The sequence below is a fragment of the Scyliorhinus canicula genome, chromosome 10 (genome assembly GCF_902713615.1).
Source record: "Scyliorhinus canicula chromosome 10, sScyCan1.1, whole genome shotgun sequence".
NCBI classification, from domain to species: Eukaryota; Metazoa; Chordata; class Chondrichthyes; order Carcharhiniformes; family Scyliorhinidae; genus Scyliorhinus; species Scyliorhinus canicula.
The window spans coordinates 53,522,468-53,546,923 of NC_052155.1; the positions used below are offsets into that span (position 1 = coordinate 53,522,468).

General features: G+C 46.6%; 1 protein-coding gene across 4 annotated transcripts in view; it reads left to right on the forward strand.

Moving 5' to 3' along the window:
* smarcc1a (SWI/SNF related, matrix associated, actin dependent regulator of chromatin, subfamily c, member 1a) overlaps positions 1–24,456 on the forward strand; it is a 260,613-nt gene that overhangs the window by 45,423 nt on the left and 190,734 nt on the right. For all 4 annotated transcript variants that reach the window (XM_038808949.1, XM_038808946.1, XM_038808948.1 and 1 more), the window contains exons 8-11: positions 7,944–8,019; positions 9,640–9,771; positions 12,203–12,327; positions 19,545–19,669. In XM_038808949.1, coding sequence (XP_038664877.1) covers positions 7,944–8,019; positions 9,640–9,771; positions 12,203–12,327; positions 19,545–19,669 — 458 coding nt within the window. The remainder of the gene's footprint in view (positions 1–7,943; positions 8,020–9,639; positions 9,772–12,202; positions 12,328–19,544; positions 19,670–24,456) is intronic.

Consider the following 24,456-nt stretch of genomic DNA (forward strand, 5'->3'; position numbering starts at 1 on the left):
TGTCCAATTCTTAAATTTAGGATATCCAATTTAATCAGGCAAATTCTTTAATTTAAAATCCACAATTTTAATTGGGCCTAAATCAAGGCCTTGCTAGGTTACCACAAAGGTGAGGGGCAAAAGTTTTATGAGGGCATGCAAGGAAAAACTTTGTTACCCAGGGGTGGTGACAGTGTGGAATGCACTGCTTGGGAGTGGTGGTAGAAGCAGGGTTGCCTGACATCCCTGGATGAGCACTTGGCATGTCATAACGTTCAAGACGATCGGCTAAGTGCTGGCAAATGGATTTAGGCAGGTAGGTCAGATGTTTTTCACGTGTCGGTATAGACTCAGTGGGCAGAAGGGCCTCTTCAGCACTATATTTTCTGTGATAACCTGACTTGCATCTGATGTCTGCAAGGTGCCGAAAAATTGATTTCTTAACTATCCGCGTTGGGAAAGAAGGGAGATTGTGGAGGCAGTCAACTGCATAAATTCGAGATGAGAATTTAATGCAGTTGAAATCAAGACATGAATCATTAAGATAGAAGCTGGATCCATGTGGAGATGCAAGCTGAGGGATTATCACGCTAATGAGGGTATTCTAGAGGTTGCCTGCTGTTGGATATGAAGGAAAAAAAGTTTAAGCAAATAAATTAAATTAGCAATGAACATAGAAAAATACTTACAGGAGATTTCAATCAATGATAAGAGTTTTACTGCACATAAATTGGATTGGATTGGATTTGTTTATTGTCACGTGTACCGAGGTACAGTGAAAAATATTTTTCTGCGAGCAGCTCAGCAGGTCATTAAGTACATGGGAAGAAAAGGGAATAAAAGAAAATACGTATTAGGGCAACACAAAATATACAATGTAGCTACATAAGCACTGGCATCGGATGAAGCATACAGGTTGTAGTGTTCATGAGGTCAGTCCATAAGCGGGTCATTTAGGAGTTTGGTGACAGTGGGGATGAAGCTGTTTTTGAGTCTGTTTGTGCGTGTTCTCAGACTTCTTTATCTCCTGCCTGATGGAAGAAGTTGGAAGAGTGAGTAAGCCGGGTGCGAGGGATATTTGATTATGCTGCCCGCTTTCCCCAGGCAGCGGGAGGTGTAGATGGAGTCCATGGATGGGAGGCAGGTTCGTGTGATGGACTGGGCGGTATTCACGACTCTCTGAAGTTCCTTGCGGTCCCGGGCCGAGCAGTTGCCATATCAGGCTGTGATGCAGCCCGATAGGATACTTTCTATGGTGCATCTGTAAAAGTTGGTAAGGGTTAATGTGGACATGCCGAATTTCCTTAGTTTCCTGAGGAAGTATAGGCGCTGTTGTGCTTTCTTGGTGGTAGCGTCGACGTGGGTGGACCAGGACAGATTTTTGGAAATACGCACCCCATGGAATTTGAAACTGCTAACCATCTCCACCTCGGCCCCGTTGATGATGACAGGGGTGTGTACAGTACTTTTCTTCCTGAAGTGAATGACCAGCTCTTTAGATTTGCTGGCATTGAGGGAGAGATTGTTGTCGCTACACCACTCCACTAGGTTCTCTTTCTCCCTCCTGTATTCTGACTCGTCGTTATTCGAGATCCGGCCCACTATGGTCGTATCGTCAGCAAACCTGTAGATGGAGTTAGAACCAAGTTTTGCCACGCAGTCGTGTGTGTACAGGGAGTAGAGTAGGGGGCTAAGTACGCAGCCTTGTGGGGCCCCGGTATTGAGGACTATTGTGGAGGAGCTGTTGTTCATTCTTACTGATTGTGGTCTGTTGGTCAGAAAATAGAGGATCCAGTTGCAGAGTGGAGAGCCAAGTCCTAGATTTTGGAGCTTTGATATGAGCTTGTCTGGGATTATGGTGTTGAAGGCGGAGCTGTAGTCAATAAATAGGGGTCTGATGTAGGAGTCCTTGTTTTCGAGATGCTCTAGGGATGAGTGTAGGGACAGGGAAATGGCGTCTGATGTGGACCGGTTGCGACGGTATGCGAATTGCAGTGGATCAAGGTGTTCTGGGAGTATGGAGGTGATGCCCTTCATGATCAACCTCTCGAAGCACTTCATTACGACTGAAGTCAGGGCCACCGGACGGTAGTCATTGAGGCACGTTGCTTGGTTCATCTTTGGTACCGGTATGATGGTGGTCTTCTTGAACCAGGTGGGCATCTCGGAGTGGAGTAGGGACAGGTTAAAGATGTCTGTGAATACCTCTGCCAGCTGGTCCGCGCAGGCTCTGAGTGCACGACCAGGGATCCCGTCGGGGCCTGTCGCCTTCCGAGGTTTCACTTTCAGGAAGGCCGATCTGACTTTGGAAGCTGTGATGGTGGGTATGGGTGAATTATGGGCTGCTGGGGAACCAAGCATAGAATGCATTGAGTTCATCGGGGAGGGGTGCGCTGCTGCCAGAGATACTGCTCGGCTTCGCTTTGTAGCCTGTTATGTTGTTTAGTCCTTGTCACAACCGCCAAGAGTATGTCTGTGACTCTAGCTTGGTTTGATATTCTCTCTTGGCATCTTGGATGGCTTTGCGGAGGTCGTAGAGGCTCCTTGGCCGATTGTGTCTTTGCCGGCTAATGTATCCTGCAATAAACTGAGAAGAATGAGGAAAAGGGACTGAAATGATTTTCCTGTTCAGGACTTCTTTCTTCTTGGCCAGTAGATAAGCAGCCCAACAAGAGAAAAATGTTATGACCAGTTGACGAGAGGTCAAATGGTTCCCTTTTTGCCGCCTCTTCATTTGACTGCAACAAATTAAAAAAATTTGTTTGAATGGATATACTTGCTAATTCAGTGAGCACTTGGACTGTTTATATACAATGACCATCAAGGACTGACTTGCTTGAGTTTGACAAAGAAAGAGATCAGCCTCATTATATTGAAGGGTTCTAACTAAAATAAGATATGCACTGACTTAATCATGCCCACTTGCTCACTTGGCACAATGTAGATTACAGCAGTTGGGAAGGGTAAATTGGGCAAATTAGAGTGCATTTAAAAAAAAGTCTCTAGTTTGGTTGCTTGGCTGGCTTCAGATGAACTTAACGGTCTTGATGCCTCTGATTTAAAGATGTAGACCACGGAGTTAGTTGGTTCTTCACTGGATGACTGGTTTGGATTCTTTCCAAAAATTTCTGTCTGCAGCAGGATGTTCCTGCAGGACCACAGTGAGCAAACCGGTTGTAAGCTTACCAGATAGGTTAGAGAAAAATCAAGGCAGGAGAGTTAGTTAGGGAAGCCGACAAACATTTCTGCAGCCATAGATGTGATTCCAGGATGGTGTGTGGCCTGGCTGATGCCAGGGTCAAGGATGTCACAGCTGCTGTAGGAAATTATTTTGCGGAGGAAGAGGAGGACTGAGTGATTGAACGTATGGGTAGAGATTTGGTATAGGATGGAGGGTGCTAGATTTGATGAAGCATTGAGACTGGTTGTGGGGCAGTTGGGACCTGTACAAGATGGACAGGTTACACCGTAGCAGGACTGGAACTAACATCCTTGCAGAGAAATTTTCGCATGCTGTTGGGGAGGGTTTAAATTAAATTGGCAAGTGGTTGGGACCCAGAGAGAGCACTAATTGGTTGAAAGCAAAGCTGGTGACAGAACTTAGAAGGTAGATGAAACAAAGGCAAACCTCAAATACGATCAGGTGCAAAAATCATGTTGTTACGAGCACTCTTATCTGATTATATGCTGCGTGGTGGATAATTTGAAGGCACAAATACAGGTCATTGGCCACAATTTAATTGCCATTGCAGAGACACAGTTACAGGGTGATCAGGACTGGTACTCGGGGATATTTGTCACTTGAGAAGGGTAGGTGGAGGTTGAAAAGGATATGGGGTGGCACTGTTCATAAGGGATGGTCAATATGCAAGTGACAGCGGATCGAAGTCTTGATCCTATGTTTAGGTGAAACTAAGAAACTGCAAGGGGCTGCAGCCCTGGGTGGGAGTTGTTCCTGGCCACCAAACCAGTGTTAATGTTTGGGAGTTAACTGGAGAACTGTAACTAGTGGGGTGCCACAAGACCTCGGACCTCGACTGTTTACAATCTATATAAATGAGTGTAACATAGCAAGAATTTGGGGATGAAACTAAAATAGGTAGGAAAGCAGGTGAAGAGGAGATAGAGTTCACAGACGGATATATCGGCTGGGAGAATGGGCCCAAACTTGGCAGCTGGAGATGAAATGAAAAATGAAAATCGCTTATTGTCACGAGTAGGCTTCGAATGAAGTTACTGTGAAAAGCCTCGAGTCGCCACATTCCGGCGCCTGTTCGGGGAGGCTGTTACGGGAATCGAACCGTGCTGCTGGCTTGCCTTGGTCTGCTTTCAAAGCCAGCGATTTAGCCCAGTGAGCTAAACAGCCCCTAAATCGCTTATTGTCACCAGTAGACTTCAATGAAGTTGCTGTGAAAAGCCCCTAGTCGCCACATTCCAGCGCCTGTTCGGGGAGGCTGTTACGGGAATTGAACCGTGCTGCTGGCCTGCTTGGTCTGCTTTCAAAGCCAGCGATTTAGCTGAGTGAGCTAAACAGCCCTGCTGCGGCTGAGTGTGAGGTTATCTATTTTGGCTGAAAACATAGAAAGGCAAATTATTATCAAAATGGAAAGCAGATTCAAAATGCATCTGGGCAGAGGGATCTGGGTGTCTTTGTTCATGAATCACAGAAAGTCTGTGTGCAGGTAAAGAATGCAATTAAAAAGGCAAATAGAATGTTAGTGTTTATTTGAAAAGGACTGGCGTATGAAAGTAGACAAGTGTTCTTGCAATTGTATAGGGTGTTGGAGAGATCACAGCTGGCCATTGCGCCAGTTTTGGTCTCCTTATTTGAGGAAGGATGTGGTGGTGTTGAAAACAGTTCAAAGGAGGTTCACCAGATTGATTCCTGGCTTGAAAGGGTTGACGTATGAGGAGAGATTAAACAGTTTGGGCTTTTACTTGCTGGAGTTCAGAAGAATGAGAGGGGACCTGTTAGGTGGATTGGCCATGCTAAATTGCCCTTGGTGTCCAAAATTGCCCTTAGTGTTGGGTGGGGTTACTGGGTTATGGGGATAGGGTGGAGGTGTTGACTTCGGGTAGGGTGCTCTTTACAAGAGCCGGTGTAGACTCGATGGGCCGAATGGCCTCCTTCTGCACTGTAAATTCTATGATGATGATCTGACCGAAGTACATGAAATACTGAAGAAAACATGGGCCAAATGTTCCCCTTGTTGGGCAGTCCAGAACCACAGGTCATAGATATAGTTTGAGGGGTGGTAGATCTCGAACTGAGATGAGGAGAAACTGCTTCTCGCAGAGGGTGGTGAATTTTGTCGAACTTGCTGTCCCATAATGCGGTGGAGTCTGAATCATTAAATAGTTTCAAAATGAAGATTTTAAAAAACAGGTTAAAGGGGTATGGAGAACAGGCAGGGAGGTGGATTTGAAACCAGGAAGAGTTCAGCCATGATCTGATTGAATGGCAGAACAGGCTTGAAGGGCTGAATTGCCTACTGCTCCAAATTCCTATGTTCCTATGAACCATGGTTGACCCCCCCGGCTTGGTGGTAATCGTAGTATGTGGAATATGCTGGGCCATGAGGGTATACATTGTGGCTGAGTGCAATTCTGCAGCTGCTGATGGCCGACAGTGTGTCATGGATGCCCAGTGGTAGTGCCACAATGGTAGTGCCACACAGCACCATGGGTACCTTTAATGTGAAGACGGGACTTATTTTCCACAAGCACAGTGCGATGGTCACTCCTACCAAATGTTTCCCTGTAATTATTTTATGTTTTCCAGGAATGTCATCAAGAGATTCCATGTTTTCACTGTTCCATTTTGTGGAATTTTTCCTGCCGTGGAATCAGGTCATAGAATTCCTACAGTGTAGGAGGAGGCCATTTGTCCCATCAAGTCTGCATGGACCCTCTGAAAGAGCACCCTACTGAGGCCCAATCCCCCACCCCATCTCCATAAACTCACCGAGGGACAAGTTTGCCTGGCCAATCCACCTGACCTGCACATCTTTGGATTGTGGGAGGAAACCGGAGCTCCCGGAGGAAACTCACGCAGACATGGGAAGAACGTGCAAACACCGCAAAGTCACCCAAGGTCATAATTGAGCCCCGGTCTCTGGCGCTTGTCAGACAGCAGTGCTAACCACTGTGCCATCTCTCAAGGAAATGTGTGAAGGAAATGTACAATCATTGAACCAAGCATGTAATAATAGTACCGAATGTTCATGCCTGCACAGACAAGAGTCTGTTAACTATAAAAGCAGTTTTGATTCTGTCACTGAGTCCCACTCCTTCTCCAGTGGCATGATAGCACAGTGGTTATCACTGTTGCTTCACAGCTTCAGGATCCCAGGTTCGATTCCCGGCATGGGTCACTGTCTGTGCGGAGTCTGCACGTTCTCCCCATGTCTGTGTGGGATTCCTCCGGGTGCTCCGGTTTCTTCCCACAGTCCAAAGATGTGCAGGTTAGCTGTATTGGCCATGCTAAATTGCTCTTGTTGTCCAAAAAGGTTAGGTGGGGTTACTGGATTGCGGGAATAGGGTAAAGGTGTGGGCTTAGGTGGGGTGACCTTTAGGCCTGTGCAGTCTCGATGGACCGAATGGCCGCCTTCTGCACTGTAAATTCTATGATTATCCACCATTAAAGATCAGCAGTCCTCGAAGTAAAACGATCACCTGCTCCAGATGGAATTTGAGGTGACTGAGGGGAAAAAGAGATGAAATTACAGAAGCTTTGACCAGTCTGCCCATCTTGCTTGGAAATGGGTACACAGCCAGGGGATTGCAATTGTACAATGTTGTGTATATTTTTTTTAAAAGAGGCAGAAAACCAGGAACTCTCGAGTAGTAAACCTTATGTTGGTGGTGGGGAAACTTTGAGACAAGATAATTGGTGACCTCGTTCAAATTGCTGTGTGAAATTATGGCATGGTTAATGGGTAGATGGCTCAAGTATGGAGAAGAATAGGTCCTTGATATTCCTGGTTGCCAAGTATTCAGGAATGACACCAACGGAAAGAGAGGTATGTGGAACAGTGACTTAGGAGGATCTGCTTTTGCTAGGTGATAGATGGTTATTGGACTAAATCTATTTGTTTTCAGTAGATAAATTAAGTGGGGAGCTGTTAGATCAGCAGTTTTTTTTTCTATGCAGCTCCAGTGAGAAGAAGGTACGTGAGGTTCCTTAGCCAATTTTGAAGCCACATTGCACTGCTACTTAAATCATATGGGCTTGATTTTATTGATTAAGTCCATGATGTGCTACTTTTACAAATGCCAAAATACACATCTCTCAATCCTATGAAAACAACTGAATCAATTTAGTCAAATGTGCTTTACTTTTAACTAATCTGTCTGAACTTCATGTGCTTGTTAAATAACCAATCAATTTAATCCAGATTGTGACTTATAGAATCATAGAATCAGAATCATAGAATTTGCAATGCAGAAGTAGGCCATCCGGCCCATTGAGTCTGCACTGGCCCTCGGAAAGAGCATCCCACTTAAGCCCACGTCTCCACCCTATCCCTGTAACCCAGTAACTCCATCCAACCTTCTTTGGAAACTAAGGGCAATTTATCATGGCCAATCCATCTAACCTACACATCTTTGGACTTGCGACATAGGAAGCAGTCATTTGGCCCTTGCACCTGTGCTGGCTCTTGCTTGGACCCACATCCCTGCTATTGATCTATAGCTTGACATATTTCTCATTCTCAAATATCTGTTTGATTCCATTCAGGAATTATTTACGCAATGAGTTGTTGCTATCCTGCGATGCATTGTTTGGGCAGCGTAGAGAAAGCTTTACTCTGTATCTGCCCTGCTACCTGCAGTGCAAAGTATGTGCCACTTAGCAGGACAAAGCTCTCTCTGCTCAATTCATCGGCAATTTGCGAATGTATTCCTATGATTTGCATTTTTTAAAAAGAAGCACAATGGAGTATTCATTTTTTGCTTCATAGTTATGATACTTGGATGCCTGTCAGTGAAATTGAAGCTGAAATTGAGGAGCCACCAATCCCTGAAAGGCCATGGAAGGTAAGTTAAATGTATCTCTGCAAAAGAAGTGATGATTGAAGAATTACTAAAATTGTAAAGAAATAACAATTGTTCATGTCCAGAAGCAACAGTGTAAAATCACAGTAATGTTCTGCCTCCAACAATAATTGATACAGCATTAAAAGTGTACACCGATATGATTTTAATAAATAATTAGTTGGATGTGATGCCTATGTTATTCTCCAAGTCTGAATAAAGATTCTAGACTTCCAATTAACACAAATACTTTATTCAATGGGTTTGTTCTGTTTCCAGAGCTTAAGTAGATATAATACAGTCAAGAGGTATGACCAGTGAAGCTGAGGTAAACGGCCCAGGCTGAGCTGTCTCTGTCTGCTGCTGCTCACTAGCCCTGTACTTCTGAAACAGGCGGATCCTCCCTTGGGCTGGACCCTTTATACCTGTCTCTGATGCTGCTCTCTAGTGATGCTGTGGCTGTTACATCTGTCTGTAGTCCCTGGTGTCTGTGCAGATGTGTGTACAGATGTACAGATCACTACAAGCCCCCGAAATGTAATTGAAATGCTGTATAATGATTTTTTTTTTCTACAATGCTTTTCTTACAGTTTCAAAGGCCCTGATGTGGTTCACTTCACAATGAATTGTTTTCAAGTAGAGAAGTGTAGCAGCATTTGTGTAATCCCATAAACGACAATAAAGTAAAGCCTAATTAATTGTTTTTTGGTGATTACAGAGGAAGAATTTTTGGCCTGGGTATGGAACACTATTCTTTGAGCAGTGGCTTGGGGATCTTTTCATTGCCACTTAACCGGCAGGCGTGTATTGTTCAATATTTCCAGCGAGTTGGCAGGACTTTATATACAGTGTGTCAGTCAGTCATTGCTGTCATTCCCATTGTTTGTGTGCTTATCTTGGACCCATAACCATTTATCTTGGAGGCAAAATTGCCATGGCAATCCCTTGGAGGTAGAACCAATAGAAAGGATCAGTCTTGTTAAATGCTCAATGGCAATCGAGGATAGATAATTGATGCATCATTTGAGATATTGGTGACGGGTTGTTACTGTTCTGGGTAGCCGAGATTGAAACAAGCAATTGTTGGGAGATGCGACTCCGGACTGTCTGGCATCACTGGATTTAGGCACCTGAAGTAGCAGGGGTTCGATCAAAAACTTTGTTTGGAAACTTCACTCTGTAAACCATGAGAAACATGTGGATTGCAGCTAAATTTAGCTGGGGAAAAAGGAGGAACTGCTTGGAATCTTTTCACAATTGTGAGATCCAAGTTGAGCACTGGCACTATCGAGAATTGCTGGGACTTGACACAATACTGAATAAAAGAAGAGATCGTTAAGATCAGCTGTAAATGTTTTTTAATAATGCATGATCTATGGAGGAACAGTAATCTATATAAATGTATGTGATAAGCTTTGTGTACTTGGCCGATTTCTTTGCACTGTAAAGTAGCTCTTGTGTAATGTAGAATCCGCACTAATCTTTTGCTGGGTTGTACATCGGATCTCTTTCTCTCTCTTTCCTTGCTGTCAATTGAAAGTGCAACTTATCTCCCTCACCAAATTTGTCCACTTTCTTATCAGTAGATTGCAAAACATTCTAATGTTGTGTTGACCTGCCCAGGTGCATGCCAAGTGGATCCTGGATACTGATGTGTTCAACGAGTGGATGAACGAAGAAGATTACGAGGTTGACGATAACAGAAAGCCTGTTAGTTACCGGCAGCACATTCCAATCAGGACTGTTGCTGAAGAGGTAGAGGGTGATATTTGACTCTTTTGCTGCATTTCTAAAATTGTTTTACTCTGTTTATCAACAAAATGATAGAAAATGATGTGTAGGCCAAACAGAATGAAGGTGGCCTTCTGTGACAAGTTCATTGTTCTGCATCTGAGATCACAGAAGGTAAACTCACTGGGTTGTACCTTCTCTGAATTGCTCTCATCAATGCAATAGTTCTGGAAGCATAATGATTATGCGCTGGATAAAAGCAAATTACTGCAGATAATTTTGTGGACACCCCAGCCGGGACAACTACCTGCCCTCTATCTTTTCATTGAGAACTGTCGATGGGACGTTCGCCATCAAAAAAAATAAATGGATGATTATTCGATTGGATGAGTAATTCCAGAGAATGAGAATTCAAACCTGAGCATGGCAGTTTGAGAATTTACTTGATATTATAAACATTATATTATAAACAAAGTAAATGCAAATTATTTATGTAAATGGTTCACAAATGTTGTCGGAGGTAGGAAACCTGTCTTTACCTGGGCGAGTCCTATAAATGTCACGACTTTAACATGGCACCTCAGGCCAGCATTTGTTACCCATCCTTCGCAGTGGTATCTACACACTGGGAATGAGTTAGTTTGAAAATATTAAAAATTAGAGTGAAGAATTAGCTTAATTTTGTGCTTCAGTCCCATGAAACACTTGCAGCCTGATTGAGCCATTGAAATTCATTTACAGACCTCTGAGACTTTAAGCACGTCAGTTTATGCTGGATTTGAACACATTGTGCATTTAATATTTAAGCCATGGTGCGATCTGATCCCGGTCTCTCAACCTACTGAAATCAGACCTGTTTTAAAAGAAAGGGTTATATTTACCGATGAGCTGCAACTATCAAGAACAGACAACGGGTTTTCTCTGAAGTGTTAAAATGGAAAGATCAATGTTTATTATTCAACTCTCCTCTGCCACTCGTACGTGAGCAGCGCACTCACATAAAAGGATGATTCCAAAAGGTAGCATGCACTAGGAACTTCGTTCTCTGTTGTACTTGGGGTTGAAGGCTGGCGGCTGCTGAAAGAGTGTTGAGTGACATCAAGGAAAATTACCAGTAGAATGAAGGTGGGGAGCACATGAAAGTGCAGGATCAGCAAATGCACTCCCCTCTTCCTGAACTGGTTACTAAATTGCTTCCTTTATTGCATTCAACAACTGGGCACAGCACTGTAGCTGCTGATCTTATCAGTTGCTTCCAACCAGCCTTGATGAGAATAGCAAGTTTCTTCCTCTTCTCCCATTGTTAGTTTAAAAAGTATATCCTTCCTTCTCTTCCTGATTGCAAACAGCAGTAATTCCAACAAGATGCCATTGAACCTGGTACTGCCTTTCCTCCAGATCCACCTTCCATATTGTTATAACCACACTGGAGGTCCCAGGATCAGGGCCATACGATTTCCCATGACCTCACTGGAATATGAACTCCCCTTTAAGGGGAGCGGGACTTGCCACTTTAAGCCCGTTGAACCGCGTTGAATGCTGCTTCTGTGACCCAAAACGTCCTGGCGTTGGACTCTAACCCCGAGCTTCTGGTCCAGCGTTAGGGGCTTTACCACTGTGCCACAAGGCATTGATGTGGAACTGAGTTGTGCATCGGCCTGATAGATGTGGGGAATGTATTCCTTCCCAAGAGGTATTTTGTGAACAGGGTGAGTTTTACGACAATCCAGCATGGTTATAATTTATCACTTGTTACCAGGTTTTAATTTCCAGCCTCCTGTATTTAAAAAAATGAAATTCGCAAACAGCTATGATTTTAACTGTGAGTTCTCTGGAATATGAACACCAGTGATATATTCACGGCACTCCCATACCAGATCAAAGCAAATTTGAAGCATATGCCAGTACCTGACAAAAGGAAGCACGAGACTCTGACCAAAAAAATTAATATGTGGGGCATCATGGTGGCACAGTGGTTAGCATTGCTGCCTCACGGCGCCGAGGTCCCAAGTTTGATCTTGGGTCTGGGTCACTGTCCGTGTGGAGTTTGCACATTCTCCCAGTGTTTGCGTGGGTTTCTCCCCCACAACCCAAAGATGTGCAGGGTAGGTTGGTTGGCCACGCTAAAATTGCCCCTTAATTGGAAAAAATGAATTGGGTACCCTAAATTTATATATTTTAAAAAAAGTTAATCTGTTGTATTTCATACCCAGAGCTGCTGGATGGCCTAATGCAGTTACAAGATTCTCTTTAATTTTTCTGCCATTCTGTCTTCTTAGTGAAGTTGCATGAGAGTTTTCTTGACTTATTAAGGTAAAACAGGTTATAGGGAGAAAGGCATGCATGTGAAATTTGAATATTGCTGACCAACCGCTGTATGTCTGACTCTTTGACCATACACAGCAATATGAACATTATGTTGAACACTTACAAGTTACCTACCTATTTCAACTAGGCATCTCGCACACCAGATAGGAAGGACAGAAAGTCAACAGCTGGGGCCAAGAAGAGGAAACATTCTCGTTCCCCTTCACCAATATCCACACCTGCTGAATCTAGGAAGAAGAGTGGAAAGAAAGGGTAAATAAAGCTGTTCCTGTGCACCAGTTGATCACCGGCTCCATCTGATTGTGTCGTACGGTAGAAGTAGGAATGAAAATTATATTTGGTGATTGCGAAGCTGCGATTGGAGATTTATTTCCTGCTACAAGAAAAAAAAATTGAAACTAGCGTGAGAGTACGAGAGTAGAAACTCGAAGCAGGAATGCTCTGGATTTCTGCCACTGCTCTGTGCAGGTTCTTGCTGCTAGTTTTGTTTTGTTAAATTATTTGTACTAATTGCTTTTCAACTAAGTTTCGAGCTGATGACAGTCTTGGAACAGACAAGAACATCAGGCCCACATTGTAACCATGCGCTCCCTTGGAGCTTGACCATCGCATTGGGATCATTGCGTTCTCATTCACATAAAGAATAAATTGAGATGATGGCTTAATGCCGCTTGATAGTGTTTCCAATATTGGTGAAATCAAATTCTTATTTTCGCTTCTCCTTTTGTAAGTCAGTGATGTGTGAATTTTAACATTGTAAAAATTAGTCCAAGAACTTAAATTGCACCCATGCGCTCAAGGTGAAAATTGTTGAAAGCCCTTATTTGGGAATGGTGGAAGAATTAAGCCAACAACTAATACGATTATTATGATGCAGTAGTTTCTGTTCAAACTGAAGTTTGGGCTTTGTACTTTGCTATTTCCACAAACATTGTGAATTGCATGAGTATTCGGGAAGAATTTTTGGGCAGTGATATACTATTTCTCTTTTTTTTCTTAAGTGACAGTGTTTTTTAAAAAACAATTTATATTAAGATTTTCAACCCCCCCCCCCCCCCCCCACCCCCGGGTTGCTGCTGCCGCCAGCCTATTATCCTACTGTTCTGCCAGCAAGTCCAGGAAAGGCTGCCACCGCCTAAAGAATCCCTGTACTGATCACCTCAGGGAAAATTTCACCTTTTCCAATTTGATGAACCCCACCATATCATTGATCCAGGCCTCCACGCTTGGGGGCCTCGCATCCTTCCATTGAAGCAAGATCCTCCGCCGGGCTACTAGGGACGCAAAGGCCAGAACCCCGGCCTCTTTCGCCTCCTGCACTCCCGCCCACGTCCCCTCAATCTCCTCACCCAGCTCCTCCTCCCATTTACCCTTGAGCTCCTCCACCGAGGCCTCATCCACCTCCTGCATGAGGTGGTACACGTCCAAAATCCTCCCCCCTCCAACCCACACCCGGAGAGCACTCTGTCCCGTACCCCACGTGGGGGCAGCAGAGGGAAGCCCTCCACCTGCCGCCTGGCAAACGCCCTAACCTGCATGTACCTAAATGTTCCCCGGGGGGGGGGGGAGCCCAAACTTCCCCACTAACTCACCCAGGCTCGCGAACCTCCCATCCACAAACAGGTCCCTCAACCTACCCTGTGCCAGCCCAGAAACCCGCCATCGATGCTCCCTGGAACAAACCGGTGGTTCCCCCGTATTGGGGACTCCATCGAGCCCCCCACCTCCCCCCTATGCCGTCTCCATCGCCCCCAAATTTTGAGGGTAGCCACCACCACCGGGCTCGTGGTGTACCTCGTTGGAGGGAGCGGCAACGGCGCCGTTACCAGCGCCTCCAGGCTCGTGTCCACGCAGGACGCCATTTCCATCCTCTTCCATGCTGCCCCTGTCCCGTCCATTACCCACTTACGCACCATCGCTGCGTTGGCAGCCCAGTAGTACCCACAGAGGTTGGGCAACGCCAGCCCCACCCCTATCCCTGCCCCGCTCCAAAAACACCCTTCTCACCCTCGGAGTCCCATGCGCCCATACAAATCCCGTAATACTCCTATTGACCCTCCTAAAAAAAGGCCTTCGGGATAAGGATGGGGAGGCACTGGAACAGGAACAAAAACCTTGGGAGCACCGTCATCTTGACGGACTGCACCCTGCCCGCCAGCGACAGCGGCAACATGTCCCATCTTTTGAACTCCTCCTCCATTTGCTCCACCAACCTGGTGAGGTTAAGCTTGTGAAGGGCCCCCCAGCTCCTAGCCACCTGGACTCCCTGGTACCGAAAGCTCCTCCCACTCCCCTTTTCAGCGGGAGCCTACCAATCCCCTCCTCTTGATCCCCCTGGTGTACGACGAACAGCTCACTCTTACCCAGGTTGAGCTTGTACCCAGAAAAGCCCCCAAATTCCCTAAGGATCTGCATCACCTCAGGCATTCCGCCCACTGGGTCCGCCACATAAAGTAACAAGTCATCTGTGTATAATGACACTCGGTGCTCCTCCCCATCCCGCACCAGACCCCTCCAATTCCTCGACTCCCTCAACGCCATGGCCAGGGGCTCAATTGCCAACGCAAAGAGCAAAGGGGACAGGGGACACTCCTGCCTCGTCCCCCGGTACAACCGAAAGTACTCCGATCTCCTCCTATTTGTGGCTACGCTCGCTATCGGGGCCTCATATAGCAGCCTCACTCAACTGACAAACCCCTCCCTGAACCCAAACCTTTCCAGCACCTCCCACAAGTACCCCCACTCAACCCTATCAAAGGCCTTCTCTGCGTCCAATGCTACCACTATCTCCGCCTCCCCTTCTACCGCCGGCATCATTATAACATTCAGAAGTCTACGTATATTGGTGATCAGCTGCCTTCCCTTCACAAACCCTGTCTGGTCCTCATGAATGACCCCCGGCACACAGTCCTCTATCCTTGTGGCCAAGGTCTTCCTCAACAGCTTGGCATCCACATTTAACAACGAGATCGGCCTATATGATATACACTGTAGGGGGTCCTTGTCCTGTTTAAGGATCAAGGAAATCAGGGCCCGTGACATGCAAAGCCTCCCCTCCCTTGCCTCGTTAAAGGTCCTAACCAACAGGGGGCCCAACAGGTCTGCATACATTTTGTAAAATTCGACCTGAAACCCATCCGGCCCCGGCGCCTTCCCCGACTGCATGCTGCCTATACCTTTGACCAGCTCCTTCAGCTCAATCGGCGCCCCCTGCCCCTCCACCTGTACCTCTACCGTCGGAAATCTCAGCCTATCCATTAATGTCCACCCCCCTTCGCTTCACATTGCCTCCCCTATCCGTCACTCCACCAATCTCTCTGCCCGCGTCTCGTTTACGCAGCTGATGCGCCAGCATCCTACTCCCCTTCTCCCCATATACGTACACCGCTCCCTGTGCCTTCCTCCACTAAGCCTCAGCCTTTCTGGTGGTCAGCAAGTCGAACATGGCCTGCAGGTAACGTCGCTCCCCCAACAGTCCCTCCTCTGGAGCCTTTGCGTATCTCCTGTCTACCCTCACCATCTCCCCCACCAACCTCTTCCTCTCTCTTTGCTCTCCCCTCTCCCTATGGGCTCGGATGGAAATCAACTCCCCTCTAATCACCGCCTTCAATGCCTCCCAAACCGCCCCCACCCGGACCTCCCCATTATCATTGGCCTCTAAGTACCTCTTGATACACCCCCGAACCCGCGCGCCCACCTTCACATCCACCAGCAGTCCCACCTCCAGGCGACAGAGCGGGCGCTGGTCCCTCTCCTCCCCCAGCTCAAGTTCTACCCAGTGCGAGGCATGGTCCGAAATGACTATGGCCGAATACGTGACATCCTTCACCCTCGAAATCAGCCCCCTGCTCAGGACAAAAAAATTGATCCGGGAATAGGCTTTATGCACGTGGGAAAAAAATGAATACTCCCTCGGCCTCGCGAACCTTCAAGGATCCACCCCTCCCATCTAGTCCATAAACCCCCCTCAACACCTTAGCCGCCGCAGGCCTCCTGCCCGTCCTGGACATGGATCGATCCAATGGGGGATCCAGCACTGTGTTAAAGTCCCCCCCCAGTATCTCTAGATCCGGAATGCGGCCCAACATACGCCGCATAAAACCCGCATCGTCCCAATTTGGGGCATAGACATTCACCAGCACCACCCGCTCCCCTTGCAACTTGCCACTCACCATCACATACCTCCCTCCACTGTCAGCCACCACCTTTGACGCCTCAAACGACACCCCTTTTCCCACCAGAATCGCCACCCCCCCGACTTTTTGCATCCAACCCCGAATGAAACACCTGGCCTACCCAGCCCTTCCTCAGTCTAACCTGGTCCGCCACCTTCAGGTGCGTCTCCTGGAGCACAGCCACGTCTGCCTTCAGGTGCGTAAACACCCGGGCCCGTTTGACCGGCCCATTCAGCCCCCTCACATTCCAAGTTATCAGCCGGATCAGAGGGCTCTCTGCCTCCCTCCCCTGCCGACTAGCCATAACCCGCCCCAGGCCAGCGCCCCTCGCTTGGCCCGTTCCCCATGGCGGCAAACCCTCACCCCGGCCCCCCCTGCAGACTCCAGCTCCTTCCTGGCCATTTCAGCAGCAACCCGGTACAGCCCCCCCCCCCCCCCCCCCCCCCCCCCCCCCTCCCCCCAGGCTAGGACCCCTCCCAGCCGCGTTACTCCCTCCGTAGCACTCCCGTGAGCCAGCTAACTTCTGCTGACCCCGGCAGCTCCCGCCACACCTCCGACCCCTTCCAACATGGGGCTACTCCTCCTCCCCCAGACCCATCAGCAGACCCTCCTCCTCCCCCTCCCACTCTTGCGTGGGAAAAAAGCCCGCGATTCTCAGCTCCGCCCCCGCCCCCATCCACCCTCAGCGCAGGAAACAGAAGAAAAGCCCGCGTTTCCCTCTGCCCGACCCCGCCCATGCAAAAAAAGACAGCACCCCACCCACCCTAGAAATAACCCACAACCAGCTTAAAACAGCATGAAACAGCATAAAACAAGGACCCTTCCCACCCAAAGTTAACGCAGTTATTTCCAAACCCCTGACCCTCAGTCAGAGTCCAACTTCTCGGCCCGCACAAAGGCCCACGCCTCCTCCGGGGACTCAAAATAAAAGTGCCGGTCCTTGCAGGTGACCCACAGACGTGCCGGCTGTAACAATCCAAACTTCACACTCTTTCTGTGGAACACCGTCTTCGTCCGGTTGTATCCGGCCCTCCGCTTACCCACCTCCGCACTCCATTCCTGGTAGATCCGCACTACCGTGTTCTCCCACTTGCTGCTCCGCTCCTTCTTGGCCCACCTAAGCACACACACTCGGTCAACGAACCGGTGGAATCGCACCAGTACCGCCCGTGGAGGCTCATTCGGTTTGGGCCTCCTGGCCAGTATTCTGTGGTTCCCCTCGAGCTCCAGGGGCCCCTGGAAGGATCCACCTCCCATCAGCGAGTTCAACAAGACGACCACATAGGCCCCCAGGTCTGACCCTTCCAGCCCCTCCGTGAGGCCCAGGATCCGCAAATTTGTCCGCCTCGACCGGTTCTCCATCTCCTCGAACCGCTCCTGCCACTTCTTGTGGAGTGCCTCGTGCATCTCCACCTTTACCGCGAGGGCCGCGGCCTCGTCCTCTCTTTCGGAGGCTTGTTGTCGGAGCTCCCGGATCTCCACCCCCTGGGCTGTCTGCGTCGCCAGCAGCTTGTCCGTATTCGCCTTAAGCGAGTCCAGCAGCTCCACTTTGAGCTCCTGAAAACAGCGCTGGAGAGTCTCCTGCTGCACCTGAGCCCACTGCCTCCATTCCTCGAGGCCTCCGCCGGCAGCCATCTTGATTCTCTTCCCCCGCTTTTTCTTAGGCGCTGCCACCGCTATTCTTCTGGCCCCACTCCTTGTCACGACCATAGACCACTGGGGATCCGCTGCAGACACCTTCCCACGTCGGGAACCGTCGAGCAAGTACCGCTGGGGGCCCTTAAAAGAGCCCAAAAGTCCGTTCCTGGCGGGAGCTGCCAAACGTGCGGCTTAGCTCCGCATAGCCGCAACCGGAATACCTTAAGTGACAGTGTTAACTTGACAGTTCATCCACTTTAGCCAGGGGTGGTGGTGAAGTAGGAGATTTGTCAAATGGTGAGGACTGTATAAACATGTTAGTAGAATGGGTTGACCAGTGTAATCTCGTGTAAGGAGTAGGTTATACGTTTTGGGAGATATAAACCTAGTGTGGAAAGAGATCAGACTCTGAAGAGTGTGGATCGGCTAGCCTGTCTTGAGTTTGATTGTGTAAAACACCAGTAAACGTAAATTTAGGTAGATAGAGCCATAAAAAGTGCGAGTAAATTTTGGGTTTTGGATATGGGGTGTAGAGTCCAGAAATGGAGTGGGAATTAATTTTTGCAAAATGTTAGTTAGAATACTTTGTGCACTTGTGTACACCTCTTGTCTGTGTGGAGTTTGCACATTCTCCCCGTGTCTGCGTGGGTTTCACCCCCACAACCCAAAGGTGTGCAGTTTGGGTGGATTGGCCAAACTAAATTGCCTTTAATTGGAAAAACATAATTGGGTACTCTAAATTTATGAACAAAAAACAAGAGGTGCTTTCATAAATTTAGAGTTTCCAATTTTTTTCCAGTGTTAGAAAGGACAGCGAGGGTATGGCATGGATTCACCAGGATTAAGCCAGGAATCATTTTTTATTCACACAAATTGAATGGTGAAGAATACTCCTCTTGGCAAGTCAACAACAGCTTCTGTTCATATACTGCCTTCATCAGTTCAAAAGTGAAGAGATCACAGTGAAGTAAACAGAATTGATTTGTACTGAGTTTTGTTGGAGCATGGAAGCTCTGATTCGAAGTGCCTTAAAGGCTGACATCATTCGGTAGTTTATGGGGAAGGTGGATCAATATTTGAAGCAGAAGAAGTGTGGCAGCCAAAGGGAACTTTTTTTGGACATGATGGGCAAATTGATTTTCTTTGCTCTAGACTTCTACGGTTTGTATGATCATTTTTGTGTGTTGAGGTTTTATAATGGTTTGGCAGTGACTGTCCGTCAGTGTTCATAGTTGACGCATCAATTGTGCCATTGGACTCTACTCTTTTGAAGTTGCTATGCAAGTACAGTTTTAATGAACTCGTGGTACTGAATGATTGGCTGTAATTCTAGGCAAGTGATATCCTTTTTACTTAGCCGAGTGAAACTCCGAGGTTACATGAATGTAGCCATTATGTTTGGCCATTTTCATCGGAGTCACAAGGCGGGTGTTATGTTTTTAATCTTTCTAACACGGGAATAATTTTGGAGTCGCGAAAAAGCTAATTTAAATCATTTTGTTTTGAGTGGAATGTATAAATTACAATGTGGAGTGAGGAAGTAAGGAACCCAGGTTCCTCCTGTGTTGGCAGTTATGTTTAATATACTAAATCACGTATGAATACATAGCTGCATTGTTCTCAAGTTGCGCACCCCTAAGTTTCTGTTGCTTATAGACAGCCCACACCATATCTGAAGAGGAGAGGGCAGAGAGACGAAGAGGAGCAGGAAGACCTGACCAAAGACATGGAAGATCCCACTCCTGTACCGAACGTAGAGGAGGTTATTTTACCTAAAAATGGTAAGGACTGGTCTCGTTCCTCATTCGCTCTGTTTATAATGGATCTTGCAGAGTAGTAGATTTGTAGTATTAGATTACAGTTTAATGTGTTGAAAGATTTTTAATGGTGTTGATTTGCACATGTATGCCTGCAGTGTCTTTTAATTCTCAATCATCTACTGTTGGCTTGTCGTCTGGTTGCCTTCTGCCACAGTTCCTTTGGTTGCTTAATTTGTCATCATACACTTACACCCCTTCCACTTTTTAATGTGTAGGCAGAGGGGTACAGTGTTGGTTGATGGAAACGAACTGACTAAAATTTGAAATCCTTGCTATTCTAATCCCATAATGAGATGGTTTGGAATTGTTTAATCTTTCATAGGATGTGGTCATCACTGGTTTGCCTCCCTTTATTTTCTATCAGCCGCTGCCTTCTAGGTATGCCCACTGTGTGGTTGGGAAGGGGGTTGAAGGTGTTGGGTGAAAATATTCACAAATAGACCTTTAATGTGAGCAAAAGAAGCAATTTATTGTCGCAGAGCTCTGAGAGATAGGTCCCGGACCCTCAGTCCTGTTGGCACACTAACTCGCCAAGCAGTGGCTTAAACTTGCTTAATATACACTTTCAAAGCAGAATTAGTTCCCATTCTCATTTGCATACAGCCAATCGATTCTCTTAGTTTCTCAGTTCATGATATAGATATATATATATATAATATATATATACAATATAGCTATCAATTTTTTACACAGCAGTTTACTTTTTGTCCAATCCATATGTTGCTCGTGTGATTACCGGTCGCTGTGACGTCTGTTATCATGAAATGCTTCGAGCGGCTAGTCATGAGACGATCCGCTGCCAGCCTCCCAGACGGTCTCGATCCACTGCAGTTTGCGTCTCCCTGGCTCTGCAATCAACACTCGAACACCTCGACACCAAGGACACCAATGGAAGACTGCTGTTAATCGACTACAGCTCCGCCTTCAACACCATTATCCCGACAAGACTAATAACCAAACTCTGCAACCTTGGACTTGACCCCTCCCTGTGCAGCTGGATCCTCGACTTCCTCACCAACAGACCGCAATCTGTCAGGATCGGTAACAGCACCTCCTCCACAATAGTCCTCAACACCGGGGCCCCGCAAGGATGTGTGCTCAGTCCTCTACTGTACTCCCTATACACACTTGACTGTGGCAAGATTTAACTCCACCTCAATCTATAAGTTTGTGGATGATACGACTGTGGCGGGCCGTATCTCAAACAACGAAGAATCAGACTACAAGAGGGAGATAAATCACTTGGTTGCATGGTGTACCGTAAACAACCTCTCTCTAAATGTCGGAAAGACCAAGGAACTGATCATTGACTTCAGGAAGTGTAGCACGACACATAATCCCGTCTGCATCAATGGCTCTGAAGTGGAGATGGTCGATAACTTTAAGTTCCTGGGGGGCACCATCACCAACAGTCTGTCCTGGTCCACTCACGTTGATGTCATGAAAAGGCCAACAACGCCTCTACTTCCTATGGAAGCTAAAGAAATTTGGCATGTCTGCATCGACTCTCAAACGTCTACAGATGTGCGGTAGAGGACATCCTATCCGGCTGCATCACAGCCTGGTATGGCAACTGCTTGGTCCAAGATCGCAAGAAACTGCAGAGTGTGGTGAACTCAGCCCAGCGCATCACACAAGCTTGCCACCCCCACATTTATTCAGTATACACCTCTTGCTTCCTCAGGAAGGCAGACAGCATTACCAGAGACTCCTCCCACCCAAGCATTGCCTCCTTTCAGACCCTTCCATCAGGCAGAAGTCTGAAGACCTGCACATCCAGACAGAGAACAGCTTCTTCCCCACAGCTACAAGACTCCCCAACGACTCCCCTCGGACTAATCTGTTCCCTGTAAGAACACTATGCACGACGCCCTGTGCTGCTCTAGCTCATGTATTTGCTTTGTTTGGCCCCTTGTTCCGCACTGTAACCAATCACTGTTTAACGATGTACCATTTGTCAATGTTCTCTGTTGATTATTCTTCTGTCTACTATGTACATACTGTGTACATTCCCTCGGCCGCAGAAAAACACTTTTCACTGTGCATCGGTACATGTGACAATGAATCAAATCAAATCTACCCTGCGCATCTTTGGGTTGTGGGGGTGAGACCCACACACACACTGGGAGAATGTTCAAACTCCACACGGACAGTGACCAGGGCCGGGACTGAATCTAGGTCCTCAGTGCCGTGAGGCAGCAGTGTTAACCACTGTGTTGTATTTTATATTTTCCCCGCGTCTTGACTGTGATAGAGAAATTCAAACAGCATTCATTAGATAAGCAAAACTGAACTTTATTCACTAATTAGAACTGCTAGCAGAAAATGGCTGATACTTGGAGTCGGAAGGCAGTCAATTACAAACTGCGGAGTCCGTCCCAAGTCTGCGATAGTACAGAAAAGAAGGCGATTCTTATACATTATAGGATCAAGATAACATGAATACAGCTTGGTCAGGAATTTGATTGAAAGTAAAACATAAGTAATAATCGTTACAATGGCGTCACCTTGCGGACCTTTAGGGGACTTGAGTTTCATATCATTATCTTGTCTTTGTTTTAAGAAAGGGAAGACGTTGTTTACATACAGAAAGAGACAGTTGTTCAGCTTGTTATGTATTGAGACTACATTTAGGCGAATGATGAAAACACCTTATCTTAGAATTTTAGAGTCACTCGGTTCTTCGGTCAAGTCGACCTCGGCTGTGTATATCTGTGTATTTTGAATCTGTGTCTTAGGTTAAATTCAATTGTACCAAGAAGACTTGACTAGTTTTCCCATCATGCCATTATTTGCTTCACACAATACTACAACTGCACCACCATTCCACCTGCTTTACGCTAAAATATAAATATTAAATTAACGTTCTATGTTCCTAATAGGAACTAGATTCATCAAGGCAAGTGCAGAGTATTCCAACTTGCGTTTGACTTGCAGATGGTGGACAGACTTTGTGGATTCAGGGGGTGGGTTATTCACCAGCTTTTGACCTCGTTTAACCACATTATTTATATGCCTAGTCCAGTGCAGTTTCTGGTCAATGGTAATCCCCAGGATGCTAATAGTTGGGGATTCAGTGATGGTAATGTCAACAGGAGATGGTTGGATTTTCTCCGGTTGGAGGTGGTCATTGTCTGGCATTTGCAGAGCACAAATGTTACTTGCCACTTATCAACTCAAGCCTGGATGTTGTCTAGGTTATGCTGCATTTGGGCAGGCTCTGCTTCAGTATCTGAGGAGTCATGAATGGTGCTGAACATAGAACTAAGGAACAAGCGTCGGCCATTCAGCCACTTGAGACTGCTCCGCCATTTAATAAGATCGTGGCTGATGTGGTGATAACTTCCAAATTGCATCACACCTTCCCCCGATAACCTAATGCCTACTTGCTTACCAAGAATCTTCCCACCTCTGTCTTAAAAATATTCAAAGACTCTGCTTCCACCACCTATTTCCAAAGACTAATGGGCATCTGAGTGAAAACATCTCATTTGATTTCCACTTCAAATCAGGGATCGCTAATTTTTAAATAGTGATCCCTAATTCTAGATTCTCCCACGAGAATCTATTTGAATCCAATGTGCCAAGAGCTTTCAAGGATCTTCTATGTTTCAAAGAAGTCACGCCTTACTCTTCAAAACTCCAGTGGGTATAAGCCTAGCCTCTCCAACCTTGCCTCATAAGACGGCCCACTCATTCCAGTTAGTACTCTCTGAGCTGCATCCAATTCATTTATATCCCACGTTCAATAAGATAACCAATACCGTATACAATCCCCCCAAATATGGTCTCATGAGTATCCTTTGCAGCTGAAGCATAACATTGTGCAAACATGTCCACTTCTGACCTTTAGGATGGAGGGAAAGTCATTGATGAAGCAGCTAAAGGTGGTTAGGCCTACAACAGAGCCCTGAGGAACTCCTGTAGTGATGTCCTGTGACTGAGGTGATTGACCTCCAACAACCACAAACATCTCTCTTTGCTAGGGCAGAGATTTCCCCCTGATTGCCATTGACTCGTTTTGCCAGTGAATCCTGATGCCACACTCTCTGATGCCTTGATGTGACTGATGGGACCGGCAATTGACCATGTTGGATAGTCCTGCTTTTTGTGGACAATTTTATGCATTGCTAGGTCAATGCTAATCTTTTAACTGTATTGGAATAGCTTGGCTTGGTGCATGGCTAGTTCTGGGGCACATCAGTACTTTTGGCGGGATGTTGTCAGGGCTCTTAGCCATAGCAGTATCCTGTACCTTCAGTTATTTCTTGATGCCATGTGGAGTGAATCGAGTTGGCTGAAGACTCTGATCTATGATGCTGGGGAATACTGGAGGATGCTGAGATGCCTTGTCCACTCAGCACTGGTTGCTCAAAGATGGTTGCAAATGCTTCAGCATTTTATTTTGTGCTGAGCTCCTCCATCATTGGGGATGGGGAAATGTGTACATTTAATCAGTTAATTGTTTAATTTTCTGCCACAATTCATAACTGAATTTGGCAGGACTGTAGGACATGGATCGAATCTATTGATTGTGGAATCGCTTAGGAATATCTACTGGATGGTGCTTCCCCTGTTTGGCTGTGTTGTAGTTACAGTGTTATAGTTTTGAAATGTTTACTTGTGCCTGGTGCTGCTTCTGGCATATCCTCCTGTACTCTTCATTGAACGTGAGTTAATCCCTTGGTTTGATGGTAAGGTAGAGATGAGGAATATGTAAGACCATGATGTTACAAATTATGGTTGTA